The sequence below is a fragment of the Tenrec ecaudatus genome, chromosome 14 (assembly GCF_050624435.1).
Source record: "Tenrec ecaudatus isolate mTenEca1 chromosome 14, mTenEca1.hap1, whole genome shotgun sequence".
Lineage (NCBI taxonomy): Eukaryota > Metazoa > Chordata > Mammalia > Afrosoricida > Tenrecidae > Tenrec > Tenrec ecaudatus.
This window is the reverse complement of record NC_134543.1, coordinates 83,666,294-83,686,134: the sequence shown is the minus strand read 5'-3', so window position 1 is coordinate 83,686,134 and position 19,841 is coordinate 83,666,294. Positions and strand designations below refer to the sequence as shown.

At 52.8% G+C, this 19,841-nt stretch overlaps 1 protein-coding gene across 3 annotated transcripts in view; it reads right to left on the bottom strand.

Annotated features, from left to right (window-relative positions):
• SLC7A7 (solute carrier family 7 member 7) overlaps nucleotides 1-17,125 on the bottom strand; it is a 34,941-nt gene extending 17,816 nt beyond the window's left edge. Inside the window, exons 1-3 of one of the 3 annotated variants that reach the window (XM_075530918.1) lie at nucleotides 16,958-17,125; nucleotides 11,473-11,579; nucleotides 10,534-11,078 (exon numbers count right to left, since the gene is read on the bottom strand). In XM_075530918.1, coding sequence (XP_075387033.1) covers nucleotides 10,534-11,032 — 499 coding nt within the window. In that variant the 5' untranslated portion in view covers nucleotides 11,033-11,078; nucleotides 11,473-11,579; nucleotides 16,958-17,125. Of the gene's footprint in view, nucleotides 1-10,533; nucleotides 11,079-11,472; nucleotides 11,580-12,072; nucleotides 12,457-16,573; nucleotides 16,706-16,957 lie in introns of those variants that run through there. The other 2 variants (XM_075530919.1, XM_075530920.1) reach the window with 2 other exon arrangements.
• Between the last annotated feature and the right edge of the window lie 2,716 nt (nucleotides 17,126-19,841).

Genomic DNA, 19,841 nt, shown 5'->3' with positions numbered 1-19,841 from the left:
CCTTCACAAGCATGTACTCGAGCACCCAAAGCGTTCTAAGCGTGACACCCACTGTGTCGAGCTGTGCCATTCGGCTCCAGGGCCTGACAGGTAGGGCAGGGGTCTCTCCCAGAGGACTGCCCTGCGATCCTCTTCAAACTTGCAACCGAAGCCAATTGTGGAGGCCCCCTCACAGCTCAAGGACGAACTGGGTCACTGAGTAATCACACCAGTAACTACTGTGTTCCTCTTACAAGTCATCTACTCTGAGTTACAATGAGGAAGAGTTACTTTACGTAACCAGTGTCCCTGAACAATTTGTGTAGAAATGGTCACATGGAAGCCTAAACTGAAACTGCTATGTAAGCTTTCACTAAAAAGAAGAAGAAGAAGCTAGAGTTCTTAGCCTTCATGGAATTACAAGAATCAGAAGCTATGAAAATCACTTGGGAGATTTTGCAATCTGACGGCGGCAGCTCCTGCAGTGAGTGTGTGGCGGGTGCACTCCCATCCAGTGGATTCAGACTCATCGTGACCCTGGAGGACCGAGGAGGTCTGCCCAGCGGGTTTCTGTCCCTGTCCAGCTTCACCGGAAAAGAAAGCCTCATGCCCCTCCCATATTGCTGCTGGTGGTTTCGAACTGCTGACCTTATGGTTAGCAGCCCAACTCATAATCCATTCCACCACCAGGGCTCCCGCTCGACCTGGGGAAGTGTGGGAAAGGGAGGCAATAGGCTTGGCAGAGAGGGGCACTTGTGCTTACACTGACAATAAAGGAAGTGACCCACCTGCAGAAAACTTCACATAAGCAGTAAGTGGTCAATGGTTTCAAGGTCTAGTAGCCTTACTCCCCGAGGCTGGCGGCTCATCAGCAATTCTAAAGTAAGACCCATCGTTTTGTGCAAATAACACGGGACTCTACATTTTTTCATAAATGTTCTCAGATCATTTTTTACACATTGGCAACCAAAAACAAAACAAACCACCACCACCTAGAATGTGTACATTATTTCCATGAGGATGTGGTGGGCCTCTGAGGACCATGAGCCACTCTGCTGGAACAGCGACTGTGTTTGCTCTACTGAACGTGGCTCGGCTTGAACAGGAAAGGATGACAGGGGACGGAAATAGAGATCCCCGCCCCCCATGAGGTGAGAAGCCCATTCTACAGATGAGACAATTGAGGAAAGTGATGGCCCCAGGCCTGTTTGATGTGCAGCTCTTGACCACTATGCATGATCCCTTCTAAACCGCAGGAACGAGCCCTTGGGCTGTTGATGCTGATTCAAGGAAAATGCTGATTCAGGGAAGCCAAAGGTTCCATCCACACAGGCAGAGCCTCTGTTGGGGTCAGGATGTATTACTTTTCCAGAAATACAGCCCTATCTAAAGCAGGTGTTAAGTCTTTCCCATAAGAGCCTCCTTCAATCTTGGCCCGCCCTCTAACCACCATCCTCCTCCCTTTCCAGCGAAGCCTCTAGAAAGCGCACCTACATTCTCTCTCTCCTCTCTACAAGCTACCACGAACCTCGACAGAAACAACTCCATTAACCTTACCCTCGGTTTCCTAGTTGCTGATTCCAAATAATGTTCCACTCAATGACCCTGTCTTACTTAACCATTTCCTTCTCCAGAAAGGCTGCGCTTGAGCGTGAACCAGCCCACTGCTAGGTACGCCGCCCTGCTCTCATATCCCCACCCGACCCACACTGCACTAGACTTGCTTGCATATCTGTCTCCCCTACAGACCAGAGTTAGCGTAAGCTACGTAAAGGCAGAGACCACATAGAAGATCTTCCCCAAGGCAGAGTGCAAAACTAGCTCTTTGGACAAATTGCTCACTGGGTGAATGAATGAGATCTGGAGAATCTAACTCCACCCTCACCTCCCTGAAATGTCCCCTTCCAAAGTACTCGGGTTTGAGCTCGGAGATTCCACACAGTTGCCATTCACTCTCCGGACTGCTCTCTTCCACTCACCATCTCTCTACCCATCATCCCTTTCTCTCTAGAGGCGTCGCTTTTTGCAAGCCACGCAGCCTTCCAATGCTGGTCTTCCCGAGACTGCTGGGTACCCTGTGTCTGCAGGCCATCTCCTCTGGCCCCAGTTTAGTTACCAGCCCTCTTGCCATTCCAGACGCTTATGAACACTCAACTGTCACCTGCTCACCACCAGGCACATCCAGTTCGACAAATCAGTAACGATCTCATCGGTTTCCCTCAAACCCACTGTTCTCCTCCAGTGGTTCTCACGGGAATACCTGTCATCGCGTCTGCCCAGGTGCCCAAGCCAGACACCTGGGCATCTTCTCGTGATCAACCAGCTCTGCCCACAATCCATTAATGTCCAAGTCTTAACCTCCTCAGGCTCCACATCCTCCAAATAAGACCCTAGTCCTAGCTACCATCAGCATCGTGGCCAGAGTTTCCTGGTAGTCTCTCTGCTTTCAGTCCTACCAAGCCAGTGCTATCGTTCCAAACCCACACGTCTGATTGTTCCACTCATTGTTGAATAAAGCCTTAATGGGTTCCAGTCTTTGGGAAAGCCCAACAAACTCCTTAACATGGTTCACGGAACAGAATGCACTTTCCAAAGATGCTTCGACGCGGTCTCCCCTGCCCTTCTATTCCCTATACTGTGATTTTGACGCTCGTCCAGCAAGAGGTGAGGTCCGTGCCTCTCCCTCCGTGACTGTCCCTACCCATCGAGGATGGCTAGGGTAGCTCCGCGTGACTTCAGAAGCTAGACAGCGTCTACCTGTTTGCTGAAATATTCATCCGTAGGCCTTCAACTATCCTAGAAGCAGCCTGACCGCCGAGGCTGCCAACTGTGAGGAAGCCCAAAGGAGCCCCTATGGAAGAGGACCTGGAAAGGGCCTGACCCCACATGACGAGAGAGGCCCAGCTGGTCCCCAGGGCCTTCAGGGTTCCACTCTTCTAGCTCCCACCACCATCTGACCGCCACTCTCTGAGAGACAAAGCCAAAAGGTTCCCATCCAGCCCTCCCCAAACTCCCGAGTCCAATCAGTCTTATTGGCTGTACTGATTATCTTCTAAATGATTCTCAGATCTACCTTGTCCTCTCTCTTCCTGCGGCTACCCTGGTTCAGACTTTGTCATTTCCTGCCTCGATTGCTCTGGGAGCTCTCTCAGTGGTGTCTCTCCCTGTAGCCTTGTCCTCTATGCCCCATCCCAGTGATATCATTCCTGATTCCTCATGCATTTTAGGGAAAAACCTGAAACCCCCTTAAAAGGTATACCTTGTAGAAAAAAATTTTAATTAAAAAAAATTTTTTTTAATTAAAAAAAATTTTTTAAAGGTATACCTTGTGCTCTAGCCCCTTGCCTCCCACCCACCACCCTTCATTAGGCACAATGTTCCATCCATGCCTAAACTTTCCCACTTTGTGCCCGTACATTCCCTGTCCCTGTGTCTAGACGTCCTGACGCCTTACTCATTCAACAGATATCGATCAAACATCCGGCAGATGTCAGGAACTGTTCTAGGTGCTGGGGACTCAGTGGTAAACAACCTATGTAAGTGCTCCCAGGAGGCTAACATTCTAGGGGGGGGGAAGCTGGCACTAAACAAAGATGCTTCAGAAATAGTCACAGCAGTACATCAGCAGAGAGCTGCCAGAAATCCCAGCCAGATTCAGAAGAGGGCATGGAATTGCTGACGTCAAATGGGTCTTGGCTGAAAGCAGAGAATACCAGAAAGATGTTTACTTGTATTTTAGTGACTGTGCAAAGGCATTCGTCGATGGGAATCATAACAAACTATAAATGACTTTGGGAAGGGTGGGAATTTCAGAACACTTCGTCGTGCTCTTGCAGAACCTGTCCATAGACCAAGAGGCAGTCATTTGAGCAGAAAAGGGGGTACTGAAGGGTCTGAAATAAAGAAAGGTGTGCACCAGGGTAGCGCCTTCTCACCCACTTCTTCAAGCTGTGTGCTGAGCAAAAACTCTAAGAAGCCAGGCTTCCTGAAAAAGAACGAGGCATGAAGGATTGGAGGAAGGCTCGTTGACTCCCTGCGACACACGGATGAAATGTTTAAAAAGCACATAGGACTTGAAGCATTTGTTGATGAAGATCAAAGACTACAACCTTCAGTGTGGATTAAAACGCAATGTAAGAGAAAATAAAAATCTTCACAACTAGACGAACAGACAGCGTCATGACAAACAGAGACAAGACTGAAGCTGTCAAAGGTCTCCTTTCCTTGTATCCAAAATCAACACTCATGGAAGTAGCAGTCAAAAACAATCAAAGAGTTGGAGGAGGGAGGGGGAAAAGGAGGGGCTGATACCAAGGGCTCAAGTAGAAAATGTTTCGGAAATGATGATGGTAACCTATGTACAAATATGCTTGATACAATTGATGTATGGAGCGTTATGAGCCGTAAGAGGCCCCGATAAAATGATTTAAAAAGAAATCAAAGAGCACATCCCGTGGAATGAATCTGCTGCAAGGAAAAAAACAAACAAACCACTTTCATGCATTAAAAAACAAAGCTGTCATTTCAGGACTAAGGTACCCCAAGCCAAGCCATGGTATTTTCATTCACCGCATGTACAAGGCAGAGCTGGACACTGGATGCGGAAGCCAAGAGAGGAGCGGCTGGGTGCATGTGAACGGATGTGGTGGTGAGGAACATTGAGAATGTCGGAACGGCTGGGAAGCCTCCCTTCTCGGGTGCTGTGCACATGCCAGCAGGAAAGGGCACAGCCGCCTCGGAAATGCGGCTGGTCCATGAGAGCGAGGAAGACTGTCAATGGGATGGCCTGACACCCAGGCTGAAGCGATGGGCCCCAGAGGGAGTGAGAAAGGCGCAGGACCGGCAGTGCTTCTTTCTGTCGCACAGGTGCCACACGTAGGAACGGAGACAGACACACACACACACACACACACACACACACACACACACACACACACCCGCACAGTAACAGCCGTAACAAACAGTAACTAACATGTCAGGTTGTGATCGGCGCTGTAAAGGAAAACAGAACAGGATGGGAGACTGAGAGTAACTGTCACAGACAGGAGACCTCTCTGAAAAGGTAGCAAGTGTGCAAGATGCCTGTGAGGGGAGACCATCAGTTCTGCAGACCTACAAGGGAAGAACCGTGCTGGCAGAAGGGACCACCAGGACAAAGCTCCTGAAGTCAGACCCCGTGGGGCACGTTGACGAGCAGGAATGAGGCAGTGTGGCGCAGAGATCAAGCGAGCAAGCGTGGTCCCAGCCAACGCAGCTGGAGCTGGGGTTTGTGGGTGAGGAGTGCGGAGTTTCACGCACACTCTGATCCCTTTCTGCTCTCGAGTGCTGAGGGCAGAAGTCATCTCCTGAAGAAGCGACCTCCACTCCTAGCATCTACCACACACGCGTTTAACGGGCTATTCATTTGCCCGGCTCCACTCTGACTCTGCAAGTTCTCTGCAGGCAGCGGCTCTACCTTTCAGCTCTGTTTTTACAGACTCCATCAGTTCCTGGTAACCCATAAAGCACTTAGTAAAATGTCCTCAAATGACCAAAACTTCCTTGCATTGTTCCACTGCCATGCCCCGCAGCAGCGTCTAGGTGGAGCTGATCATAGTCCCGGGAAAGGAGTGATCTAATAGCAGATACCTGCATTCGGCTCATTAGGAAATGCACACAAACATCCACCATGGTATCATCATGGGCGCATAGCCTTTTAGCTGTGACTCAGCTGTGACAAGCTGGTGACCCAAGAGCACCACTCTCACAAAGGCTACATGAACAGCTACCCGCCCCCGCCCCCTCACCCAGGCCCATGACACCCATCTATCTGCCCAGAATCCCTTCTGAGAGCCCCGACACCCTCTGCTTCCAGAAACCCTACTTTGCAGCTGATCCCTGTTCTGGTTTTGTTTTCAATGGATCCCTCGTCTCCACTCAAAGGCCATTCCCACAGCTCGGGTCTTTCCCACGCTTCCCAGACTCGGGTTTCAGTCTCACTACTTCTGGTTCTCACTCTTTCAAAAAGCCCTCTCCACGTGACACAGGCCTTCTAAGCAAATCTGACCATTCCTGTCCCAAGCCTAACATCAGTAGCGTCCCTACCACCTTGTAGACTGGGTAAGGTGGGGCCAGTTTGTGCACCATCTAAAACCCTGCTTGTGCTGGCCCTGGGCTATTTCCAGTGTCTGCTACCTCTCCATCCACCCCCCCCCCCACTCCACATTAAACCAGCGGTTCTCAACCTCTGTGGGAGTCTAACGACCCTTTCACAGGGGTCACCCAATTCATAACAGTAGCAAAATTACAGGTATGAAGTAGCCACGAAAAAAATACTTTTATGGTTGGGGGTCACCACATGAGGAACTGTATTAAAGGGTTGCAGCATGAGGAAGGTTGAGAACCACTGCTCTCTACTGTCTGGGCCTCCTCGTACCTCACCCCTGTGCATGCACGCGCTTCCCGCCACAGGCAGGCCCTAGGAAACAGCTTGTTTTCAAACTCCAGTCCAACATCGCCTTCTCTGTCAATTCTTCCTAAGCCCTCCTTTCCACAAAAAAAAGGAAGTTGTCCCACCTGCTTTTACGGTACCTCTGTCACGGCACTTATTCGACCTTCTGACAATCGGCCTTGGACGGGATGGACGGACACAGCGCCGGCAACAATGGGCTCAAGCACAGGAGCCATCGTGAGGACGGCGCAGGACCGGGTGCTGTTTCGTTCTCTTGTACACAGGGGTCCCTGGGAGTCGGAAGTGACCATCCCTAACACCGCCACCACTTCTGTCTCCCACCCACCGTGAGAGTCCTCGGAGAGCAGGGCCATGCTGCATGCGTCTCTGTTTCCCATCCCAGCATGAAATAAAATGCCTAGCACCGTTTTAAAACAACGGTTGTAAGTTGTCAGTCAAGCCATCCCCGACTCGGGGGAACCCCAGGGGGGTCGGAGGAGAACTAGGCTGGCCTTTCAGAGCTAGATTTCCAGGTCTGTCTTCAGAGATGCCTCTGGGTGGACTGCAAGTGACAGAGATGATGAACGAGTGACCCTGCTGTTAACCAAAATGCTAGAAAGAGAACGTAATTTAAGACTTAGCTATTGAAAATCTAAAATGTAATCAGCCCCTTCCCTTGCAGCAAACAGTCCTTTGAAGCTTCATAGGGAAGGACGGAAGGACGGAGGGACGGAGGGGCTCCTGACTCACGAAGGTGATGAGCAAGGCCATTAAGACAGGCAGCTGTGGTACAGGGTTTTGTCAACTTTGACGATGGATGTAGGGGTGGAATCCAGCCTCTCCGTCAGCTCACAGCCGGAGGGTGCTTCCTTGGGGGTGTGGACTTCTCATTAGGAGAACCCTGGGGACCTCCTCTCTCCCCCTGCACCTTCCTGCTTGCTGGGACTCTCTGCCAGGTTTCCACTGGCCTCGGATCCCCCAGCCTGTGATCGTCCGTCTTGCATTCTGCATCACTGCATGGGACTGTGTGAGTCTGAAGAGGGACTGATGGACTAGTGTCGGACTTAATGGGCTCGAGTGGGCCCAGGCTGGGATGCTTTCTTGATTTATAACCACTTCTGGGTATAAAGCTCTTTCTGTACCTAGATGAGTGTCACTGGATTTGTTTCTCTAGGCAACCTGGCCTAACTACTAATCAGCCCCCATTTATGTAAACACTAGAGCATAGGGCTTCGGTGGATACTTGTTCCCTGTGATCAGTGCAAGCCCTGCTTTGGGAGGTATATCACTTGCTTAAATATTCACTGGGTTTTCAAAGCAGTTTGGAGGTAGGAAGTCTCACTGTTTCCTTCTGTCTCAAGCTCACAGAATAAACTCGGTTTCCTGAATCAACCTGGTCCCTGTCTTGGGCTGAAACAGTGACAGGAAATCTGGGATGCTGGCTCCCATGCTAACACCCTGGACCTCACAGGAATTCCAAAACACCTAACACAGAGCACACCCTGAATGAAAGCTCTTGGATGAATAAAGAATAAATTAAGGGGAAATCTGAAGATTGCACCTAAGTCCTCCCTCAGGCTCCCAAGCACAGCCCCACAGGCCTCAGCAGCTGACCGGTCACAGCACAGCGGCTGAAGAGTAAATCCATGAATCACACTTCCCCAAATCCTCACAATCTTGACTGCCCTTTTGAACTTTCTCCCCACTCTTCACCTCCTTCTTATTAAATAATTAAAGAAGGAGCAAAGCCCAGATAGCACCTGTGCCGTCATCTCTGACTCATCTGGAGGAAGCCAAGAAGCAGGGCATGGAAAAGGTCTACGAGCAGCCACGAGAGAATTTTAGCCACAATCATCAGCAGCACCTTGCACCTGAATCAAGACTCGGGGTTTCCTCATTCCATGCTCACAGTAGCCTTCAAGTGAGTAGTGACCGCACCTGCTACAGCCGCTGAGCCCGCCTTAAACACAAGTCTGTTCCTCGTTTCCCTCTACCAAGTTGCCTCCAACCTATGCCAAAGATCCAGGCACAAAAACCCATGCCATAAACGCTTCAGATGAATCCTGCACGGCCGAGGCTTCGCACGCGCCCTTGCGGGGTGTACGTGTGTGTATGTGATGTGGGTGTGCGTCTCTATTCCCAAATTAGAAGTGGCAAAGGACAGGGGGACAGGGAGGGAGGCAGGCACAGTGCCAGGTTCAAGCGACAGCAGTGGTCAGGAATGACACGAAACCACGCAAGAATTAAACCTGAGGAAAACGACGGCAGGCCAGCAGCCGGAGGTGGCGGAATAAGGAAGCAAGCATTCTTTCCTAGCCCGGTGGCCTGGGAAGACCTCTCGGTCGTGCCCGGAACGGACACGGGCAATGATCACCCTGAGTCACCAAAATAAGTCCAGGGATGACGGCGAGCAGCGTGGCTGGGTTTCACAGAGATTCCCAACAGCGGTGGCTCAAATAATGAAATTCCACTGAGCTTGAATGAGCGGCACCCTTCCGGAAAATTTACTCACGTGGAATAATCCTTACTTTCTGCACTCTCAGCAGCACTGGGGGGTGGGGCAGACTAATAGATCCTAAAATACATTTCTCCGGTCGGCCAACCTCCCAGGTGACCGTTAAATGTCACAAAAGAGACTATAGCTCGCATTTAAGACCTCACGGGGAAACTCTCTCCTTGCAAGATAAGCAGTGCCCTCCATCCCTCCCTGGCGGCTGCCACGCACCGCCGCAGCGGAGCATCCCCATTCGGAGATGGGTCCGAGCCACACACAAACCACAGGAGGACAGACAGCTCTCTGGGCAACAGTAAAAACAGGAATGCCGAAGAGGAAACTGAGGAATGAAATGGAGTTCGGGAGAAGCTGAAAGAAAAGGCCATAGGCTGACTCGTTGGGGAGCCAGTGAGTAACTGCACATGGTACAAGATACATGTGCCCACTGCTGGGCCATGAGGGGCATGCCCCCGCAGGGGAGGATGATTCCGGAGCGTCTCCACACTTGAGGGTTGGGAGGAATCGCCCAGGTCCAGTCTCTCCCAGGCTGGGAGGGGAATTCTTAAGGATAGATGCACCTGAGGGATGGGTTCATACTGGATTACACGCTCTGCTTTCAACACGGCTTTGCTAAACATACAGATTTAAATAACTGGTGGGGGGCAGTTAAGGTGGATTGAAATGACAGTTTTAAAAATTCTAGTCTCAGAAAGAACGCATCTCCATCTCTTATCCTTAAAATAAGGATATTCAATGACACCTTACACGAGAGCGCTTCAAAAAGATCACGGAAAAAAAACATCTTTTCATCCCCTTTTCCCACAGAACTTTGTGAAGCCCTACGGAGACATACCTGGAACCAACTTAAGGACCATTAAGAGAAGAGTGGCCAAAGGAACCACAGGGACAAAAGCCCCAGGCAAGATGATTCTGAGTCACAGAGTAAGACAAAGTAGAACTGCCCTTGCAGGTTCCTAGACTGTAAACCTTAATGGACCGCAGACTTCCAGCGGAGTGGCTGGGGAGACCAGGCTGGTGGCCTTTCGATCAGCATGCAAGCACGTTAACAACCATCCCCCTGGGCCTCCAGACGGATGGCACTGCCAGAGGCTTGATGAACCGTGGACTACCCTGAAGCATTCAAAAGAATCTTTGTTCATCTATAAATAGAAAAGAATGTCACTGATAAACGCTGGGGAAGAGGTGGCCGGCAAGTTGCAGAATTCTATGCAAAGTGGGATCCCAGTTCTGAGACCAGCCGCACAAGAAACGACCTCTCTGGGCGGGAGAAGAAGTAAACATCAGGACCCGGCACACCTTCTACTCCTGGTGTTTCTCACGCAGTTTGGGGAAGAGCCTGTTGCTCTGGGATTGGTTTGAAAGACAAACCGGAGGGAACGGACAGAAGGACGGTGCCCACCGTCTTCTCTTTTGATAAAGCCAGTCTGTTTTAACACTGCTTGAATTTACACACGGAGCACACATTCATCAAATAAGGATCTTTTTTTTTTTAAGATGCTGTTAAGGGGCATGCCTTCCCATCTCCTTGCTCCCCAAATGGATCCACATCCCCCAGCCTTGACCCACCCCCACCCCTACCCCAAGGCCCTCACCCCCAAGTCCAACTTACAGATGCAAGCAGCAGCCAGCAGGCGGACAGCAACGTAGGGGGCCAAGCAGGTCGGGAAGAGGGGCTGAACCATGTAGTTGGCAAAGGTGATGGCGATGATGGCCTGGCTGGTGGGCTCGATGAGGAGGAGGGAGGTCCAGAGCCGGATGAAGGCGAGGAATCCCCCGAAGGCCTCCAAGATGTAGGCGTAGCTGGCCCCGGACTTCTTGATGGTGGTGCCCAGTTCGGCATAGCACAGGGCCCCAAAGACCGAGAAGATGCCCCCGATCGCCCAGATGACCAGGGAGAGGCCAAAGGAAGCACTGTACATGAGCACCCCTTTGGGAGAGACAAAGATGCCCGAGCCGATCATGTTCCCCACGATCAGGCACACGCCGTTCAGCAGCGAGATCTCCTTCTTCAGCTTCACCTGCTCCGGCTCGGGGCTGGCCCTCTCAGCCAGAGAGGGGCTATCCCCATTGTGCTGGGGGGCCACTTCATACTTAGCACTGTCAACCATGGTGCACCAAGAGAGGACAGCTTCACCAGCTCCCTGGCATCGCCCTCTAAGGAAAAGGGAGGGTGTTAGATACTGGACAATTGGCAATGACATAGAACCCCTTCTCCAGAGAGCCCAGACGGGGCACCCAGCCTCAACCTGCCCTTTCAAAGGCCTCTCTCTCTTGCCTCCCTCCTCCCTCTAACCTTTTCTCTCTGGCTCAATCGTCAAAACTGGAATTTTCAAGGGAGGTCCCCACTTCCCAAAGAGCCAGCATCCGTCTCTCATCATTAGGGTGGTGCCTGCCGGTGCTGGACCCCCCTAAGTCCTGCTCCGATCTGAGCCTGCTGCGATAGAGGACAGGGACCGGGCAGCTCTCGGATGTAACCATCCTGGTTTGGGTCCTAGTTTTCAAAGCCCCCGCCCCCCCAAAAAAGTCTTCTTTCCAATTTCAATCTCACCTGTCACGTGTGCTGAAATGTAACGTCAGGAACCAGCTGTGGGGTCTGCTCTTTTCCAAAGATTCTAGCCCTGGCAGAGGTAGAGGGCTCCTCAGGGGATCACCTGCCTGAAAGCACAGCATGCACTGGCTCAGGGAACATGCCTGACCCACCCTCAGCTGGGGTCTCCTCCCCTAGCCAAGCCCTACCCCCCACCGGAGACCACAGGCACCTCTCCTCTTTTCCTTTCCCAAGGGCTCCGGCCCTCCGGCCGGCCGGCCAGGTCGGTATAATTGCATCACGCGAGAACATGTGAATGAAAGGAGTGGTGATCCAAAGGCACAGCTGACCCTGGAGAAGACTGGAAGCAGCTGGTGCCTGCTCCCCTCCCAAGAGCTGCTACTGGGAAGACGCCACCCAAAACCCAAGCAAGGAACTGGCTAAAGCTTGGGCAAGCTATGCCAGAAGAAACTAAGGCAGGAGACAGCTGAGGGGAGGAGAGGGTGAGTGAGCAGCTGGAGGGGTGCTGGAGCAACAGGCAGAGCAGGTGACAGGCCCAGGGGAGCCACAAAGCGGCAGGGCAGTTTGGTGATGAGGGAAGAGGGTAGGATGTACACTCACTCCTTGGCCGGGGTGTAAGCAGATCCCTGTGGCAACAGAGGTGGCTGCTGAGGCAGTCTGGGAGAAAAGCCCTCTGGTCCCAAGGGGAACTGTGGACTGCCTGCTCCTCCCACTTTCAGCAGTAAAAGGGAAGGCCCTGAAAATGCTTATGGATTTAAGTCAAGACAAGACGGGAGGGCGGAGTGTGAGGGAGGAGAGGAGGGGCTTGCTAAGCAACTGTCTGGGTCTAAGGTTCACTGGCCCTTCACATCTGCAAGAAGGGACAGCCAGGAGCTCTGGGCTCAGCGTTTTCTGAGATAAGAAAGCGGTCTCTCAGGAATCTCCTTTGTCAGCTCTGTGCTGGGACGGACAGACTGAGAGCCCCGCTCCTGGGGAATCTGTCCGTAAGCAAAATAGCTGAGGACAGGGCAAAGACATGGAAGAAATGCGCACCCCTGGCTCTCCGTCCTTCAGGCCCCACCCTAGCCCAACTTCTCTCTAACCCAGACAATTCAAGCAGAAGCAGGAAGGTTCACTGGGCGACACAAAAGCTCATTCACATGCTGAGATTAGAGGAAGTGGAAGGTCCCTATGCCCCGTGACTGGGCCTGTGCCTCCTGAGAGGAGAATTGTGCACACTTCCCCAGGCAGGGTAAATGCTGGCAGACCCTAAGGTTGGGCCATTCCCCCAAGACTGAGGCTCAGGCTATTTTAAAGGAAACAAGTTAAGTAAACGAGACTCAAATCCTTAACTGCATCTGCACCCCCACCCACTTGCATGTTATCCTTTAGAAAACGGACCAAGGTCTTTTATAAATACCTTCACCATATGCAGGTATATTCCAATTCCTAAATGTGACAAGGCGCACCAAATCTGACTCGAGGCCTAGGCAGACGCTCAGCTATCCAAGGCCCAGAAGAGATGAAGAAGCTGTGCGTTTTTCTGTCTTTGTAAGCACAGTTTTACTACGTCTTGACAGCTTTAGGAGCCCTGGTGGTGGCGTGGGCTAGACAAGGGGCTGCTAGCCACCCGGGCAGTAGTCGGAACTCACCAGCTGCTCCTTGGGAGAAAGATGAGATTTTCTACTCCATAAAGATTTATCCATGGAGGGAGCAGGGAGGGAGGGAAGAAAATGAGGAGCTGATGCCAGGGGCTTAATTGCAGAGCAAATGTTTTGAAAATGATGAGGGCAATAAACGTACAAATGTGCTTTACACAATTGATGTATATATAGATTGTGATGAGAGTTGTATGAGCCCGTAATAAAAGGATTTTTAAAAATATTTATCCACTTGGAGACCCTTGGGGCCAGTTCTGCCCTGTCCTCTAGGGTTCCTGAATTGGAATTGACTCAAGGGTCATGAGGTTTTTTTGGGGGCAGTGATATGGTCTATTTCAATCTGATGTTCCAGATCTCTCTTACCACCAGATACATCTACTCATTCATTCAGAAAGCCAACTGTCTGTCCCCTTTCTAGCCCTCCTTGGTCATTCTCCATCCGGAGAACAGAGATCGAAAGGACTGCAGGAGAGTCACGTCTACCAGCATCTTCCCATCCCAGACCCAGGAGCTGTTCTTAACTGACAGGGGGATCTGGTATTAGCCTTCTCAGAGACACTGCTTCTCCCAAGACAGTCGCACAAATGTGTGAATTTCATCCAGAGGAGATTGACCGTTTCTCCCACCCCACCCACCAAAGTGCTCTTCTGAGAAACCCAAACCCACTGTCATCAGTAAATGCTGAGGCTCGACAACTTTACAGGACACCAGAACCACCCCTGTAGCTTGCCAGGCCTGTACATCTTTATGGGAGTAGAAGGCCTCATCTTTCTACTCTAACATCACCAGGAATCTTGTAATAATGCTTAAAACCAAACTCATTGCCATCAATTCACCCCTCCAGAGCAGGGTAGAAATGCTCTTGTGGGTTTCTGAGGCTGTAACTCTTTATGGGAGTAAAAGGCCTCGTTTTTCTCCTAAGGAGAGGCAGGTGATTTTAAACTGCTGACCTTGCAGTGAGCTGCCAACACATAGCCGCCATGCCCCAGGCTCTTTCAATAATGTTTCCCAAAACCAAGCTCACTGGCATTGAGCCGATGCCGGCTCCTCGTAACCCTCTAGGACGGGTAGACTTACCCCAGTAGGTTTCTGAAACTATTTACAGAAGTAGAAAGCCCCAACTTTCTCCCTCAGGGAGGTTGGTTTCAAACTGCTAACCTGGAGGGTAAGCCAATGTGTAACCACTAAGCCAATCAAGGCTCCTTAAATAACACTAATGGGGATAAAAGGGTAAGATGCTATTCATCAAAACACTAGAAATATGACATAATTTAAGATTCCGTTTGTCAAAAATCCAAAATATAACAGCCCTCTCTCGCTATTAAAATTCCTTTTAAGCTGATTCATCAGCCGGGATGTTCTAACTCAGGAAGGAGACTGGCAAGACCATTAAGATAAGTAGCCAGGCCTAAAGCATCTCCCCCTGCCAGCCACCCATCCACCTTCAGAGGCCTCAGGGGTGGTGATCTGGTAAGACTAGAAGCAACCCCCAATTTAGATAAGAGTGCAGAAGCTTTAGGGGATGGTGGCAGTATAATGGACTAACGATCCTTGCAAAACCTGTCTTCTTAAGAGATGCACATTGTATCCCACGGTCATTGCAAAACCCTGCTCATCTGAGCCTGCGGCAATTAGGCCATTGGTTCTCAGCCTGTGGGTCGCACCCCTTTGGGGGTCCAACGACCCTTTCACAGCAGTCACCCGATCCATCACAGGAGCAAAATGACAGCGACGAAGTAGCAACGAAAATAATGTTATGGTTGGGGGGGGGTCACCACCACACGTGGAACTGTATGAAAGGGTCGCGGTGTTAGGAGGGTTGGGAACCACTGGATTAGGCAGGGTCAAACCCACCAGGAAGCGCTTAAGGATGACGTTCTACTTAATCCCTGGGCAAGCTGGACTCCTTGCCGAAAGATTGGTGCTGCGAACCCGTCGGCAGTGCCTAGGAAGGCCGGTGGGCGAGGCTTCAGGAAGATGGGACCCTGTGGATCAGCTCTGCTCAGCACCACATCGGGGTCACCCGGAGTCAGAATCTTCTCCATTGCAACCCACAACGCCCCCCCCCCAAATAAATAAATAAGTCAAACGACCTACTGGCCAGCAAGCTGCTTCTGAGTCACACTGACCTCAGGGTTTCGGAGATGGTGAGTCTGTGTGGAAGCAGAGCGCCTGGGGTTTGAATGGAGACTGGCTCGGTGAGCTGCTGCTCTCCTTAGGCAGCCCCTGAAGCCAAGCACTAAAGCACTTGCTTGAATTCCAACTCAAGGGGCACAGGGCCTCTTCACCACAGCCTTCTCCTGAAGTGAGTCAGGTGACTCCTCAGTAATGCGTTACCTGGGGCGGGGCTGTGATCCCATGCAAACCAAAAGCAATCGTGTGCACTGCCTCCCACCTTAGCCCAGACCCGGCGCCCTCAGCTCCTGGCGGCGGCAGCCTCTCGCCCCCCTGGGCAGGTCCTCCTGGCACTGCTATTGCTAAGGCGCCCACTTGTAAAACAAACAAAACACATGGAAACACAGCATCACATCTGCCCTTTAAGACCAAGCTCCCTGGCACTGAGGCAATGGGGCCTGTGTCCTAACGTGATGTGGAAAGAGCCAAGGAGAGACAAAAGCAAAGAGTCCCGGAGGACAGAGGCAGCGGCTAGCTTGCCTGGCGTCCCCCGCAGTCTGCAGGGCAACTGAAAAGTCAAGTCCTCTTTACCAAACAAGGGTTCCCACCAGCTGGACCCCACTTGCTGAGACTGTGCATTTCCACGCCAGATATACTGTATCCATCGAACTCTTCGTGAAATATTGAGCCTGGTTCTGCATATGGGGAGGAAGAGGAGACCATCAAACCAGAAGAAGCCATGGGACGCCCTGACAAAAACCACACGCCAGCAAACAGCACACCCTAGTGGCCTCACCAGGAAGTGCTGCAAGTACAGTCTCCTGCCCTCCTCCAGTGGGGGCCACCACAAACAGGTCCGGGGTGTCCGTCATGGAGAGGATACCCCCCTCTTTTCCCAACCACACCTAGCCCTGAGGGCAGCTCACACTCCTCCAGAAGACAGCAGCCTGGGATCAGTAGGACACCACACACACACATCTGCAGGGGTTCCCCCACGCAAAGCTTTATAGGAAAACTTCTCAGTGTCTGAACCCCAGGGAGAATCACAACGGCAGTGATACAGTATCCTTGCCATCCGCTCCTGTCTGCGGTGCCTGTCATCTCTGAAGTCCTGACACACATGACAGAACAATACACCCATCCTACCCCACCAGGAGAAATCTCTGATTCAGGGGGTCAGGGAGGGCAGGCAGCAGGCGAGGGTCCACCGGAAACAGCCACACCAACACACACTTCCTCCAGGAACCGCACACAGTTCGGGGACTTGGCCCCTCAGTCTGCCAAGGTAGCTACTGTGAGAACATGCTTCCCTTCCCCTCCGGGGACCCCCCCCCACACACACACACCTGGTCTGGGTCCAGCTGGTCTGGTCAGGACTGCCTCCTCTCTGGCAGAAATAGAAAACAGACACACACTGGTCCCGGTGGATCCCCATCACCCGAAACCAGCAACGCAGCTCCTCCCTCCACATCCGCCACTTTGTTTTCCGACAGTCCACTGCAGCTTTTACAAAGCAGTGAGACGGGAAAGAAATGCCCGTGGCCTGAGCGTCCACTAATGTGGGTGGGAGTCTTTGGGCAGTGGGGCTCTGCCCACGGTGGGCAGGGGCTGAGGTCAGGACGGGGAACAGGCTTGTCTTGAGAGTCTGGCCACCAGTTTCCGGGACTTTCACTCCATCCTTCATGGGCACTTTCCCTCTGGCCCATCGTCCCTCCTCTCCCACCTCTTACCTGTCCAGTGACCTTTGGGCAGGTGCAGGGAGGAGGGGCTACCCGCACACCCTGGAGAGGGAGGAGAAGGTGCTGGGAAGGAGAGCTGGGCGGAGAGGGTTAGGGCTGCAGCAGTTGCTGACTCTGAGGAGCAGAAAAGGCAGAGCGAGCATGCCGGGGACCGAAATGGAAAACAGGAAAACACATGTGCGACTCGGGCCGGCAGCAGGGAGGGGCCAGGGGACGGGCTGGAGCTGAGCCTGCCGGGTCAGACCCAGAAGACATCGCTGCCTGCCTGCCTGCCTGCCTGCTTGCCTCCTGGCACCTTCTCCACTGTGAAATTCACTCAGCTCCTCCTCCCTGGCCCCAGCTCCCCCAAAGTTCCTTAGAGGTCTCTGTCTGCTCAGTCCTTCCTTCGGCTCTCCTGGTGATTGACAGTGGGCTCCTGGGCCATTGCAACGTCCCACCCCCATCATTCCGTTCCCTGCTCATCTCCCTTTTGCTTACTAGCCTGAGTCTTGGGGGGGTGGGGGGGGAGAAGGGGCATGTGATTCCTTGGTTAGAACAGTGGAACTGCACAGTCCCATTCCAGGAATCTCTGTGCCATTCCAGCCCCTGCGGATGGTAGGACATGACAAGGAAGCTAATGCATGCCAAGGCAGGCCATCTGTGGGGACAGGGGCAGGTGCACACCCAAACACCAGGCCAGCCCACTCACAGGCCAGATCCCCAACAAGTCCAGGTGCTGCCTTTCACCACGCCAGAGGCGAGCAGGGCCATTAATTAGCAATCCAGGGGGGACCCTAGGACGGCTAAGGAATTGGCACTCCTTCAATCTGGTATTATTTAACTATTTATTTATGTTTACTCGGGGGTGGAATTTCTGGTGTTCTCAATAAAATCTATAAAGCTCTTTATATTCAAAACCGGGGATTTTTAATGCATCACGTGCAATTCTCGCAACACACAGCTTCTTAGTTTGCAAAGTAAAGCCCAGAAAGTAGCATAAATGTCAGTAAACAGCTCCTCACACTGCGTTACACATTTTCAGAAATGCACCCTGACTGCTGCCTTTAGGCAACTATCAGCTGGCTGGCTTATCTTGAGGCTTCACCCTGCGGCTTGCACCTGCGTGTTACAAGATGATGTCAGAGGCAGGTGGTTCAGGTAAGAAGTCACTGGCTCTAGTCTGTGAGCAGCAGGTGATGTATATTTCACCTGTTATCTTAGACAGAAACCAGAGTCCGCGTGGCACCAAATGGCTGAAGTAGTCCTGGCATAATTGAGTGCCTCTTTGGACACAGGCTCTAGCCCAGCTGGCTGTCCCCTCTTAATCTCCTTCTGGGGCCCGGCCCACGTCATCGTGAAGGGTGTTGGGGAAGCTAGACCAGAAGCTGGTGGCACTGCACTCCAACTACACCGGCCTCCTTCCCTCCCTCGCCATCAAGCAGGTCCCCACCTCTGAATGTTTACACACCGCTGCTCCTGCGCCTGGAATGTTCCTCCCCCGTGACAGCGTTCATTCTCTCCCTCCACTCAGGTCTGTGTTCAAACACCTCCCCAACAGAGAGGCCTTCCAACTGCCCTTTCACCACACTTGCCTTTCTGCGTGGGCACTTACCTGGGATTTATTTGCTTACTGTCTGAGTCTCCCACTAAAATGTAAGCATGGGTGGAGCTTTATTTCGCTACCGATTCCCCGATACACGTGGACCTTCAATAAAGATGTGCAGGCTGAAGAAATGAATGAACGGATGTCGTCCTGTTTACACTGGTTTCCCAGCGGGCTGGGCTCCCTAAGATGTCCTTGAACATGCCCTCCAGGCCCCCTGAGCTGCTGCTTGGGCTGGGGGCAGGGTTTTCTGAAGCACTTCCATCTTTGGGGTAGTGTTGAGTTGAAGGGTGGGAGGAGCATAAGATTTTCACAGTCGGTCTGCCCCGGCTCTTTTTATATCAGGGAGGGGCTGCAAGGGCGAAGAAGGAGAAAACACCTATCTGAGGACGCTCCCTGCCGCTCCGTCCCACACACTGGTGACACCCTCTGTGTAGGCGAGAACCAGGTGCTAGGGCAGAAAAGGGGGTGAAAGGGCAGAGGCGAGGCCGGGCAGTGCTCCAGCTCTCCAACGCTGGTGGGTTCTACCTTCTAGTCCCTCAGTGTGCGCCCCTCCAACTTCCTTTCTCGCCCTCCATCGTTGCCCCCCAGGCCCCAATTAGGGAGCCGGTTCCCCACACCTCTCCATGCCCCCCCTCCACCCCGCCCCTCTCTGTGGGCTGCGCCACCTCACCTTCGCCCCATTCTCCTCCCACACCCCGGGGGTGCAGCCCCTGCAGTCGCCCCAGCCTTTCCCTCTTCACCGTGGCCCAGACACAGGATCTGGCCTCCCCTAACCTCACCCCAGCCTCAATGGCCCTCCAACTCGAAGGCCTGGCGAACCAGGAGCCCACTTCACCTGGCGACCCTCCGTCCCCTCGCCCTGGCCCAGCAGCACACACAGAGAGAGGGTGGGTGGGCAAATGGCTCAAAGGCCCAAGACAAACCAAACCACACCACACCATACCCCTTCACGGGAACATCCTCCCTGCCTCCACCCAGCACCCAGACCTTGGGCTGTAACTCAGAAAGGACCCCTAACCCAGAAAGTCCCACAAGGGCGAGGGGGCGGTGGGAGAGGGCCCTGCTGGGAGCCAGGGAAGGAGTCTCCCTGACTGGCATCTCCACCACCCGTCATTTCCAACGCTGCGCCGCCCAGAGAGAGCGCTGGCGTCAGCGCGCCGATCCCGAGGGAGGGGGCGCGCACGGCGGATGGGGGCGCGCGCGGCGGGTGGGGGCGCGCGCGGCGGGTGGGGGCGCGCACGGCGGGTGGGGGCGCGCACGGCGGGTGGGGCGCGCACGGCGGGTGGGGGC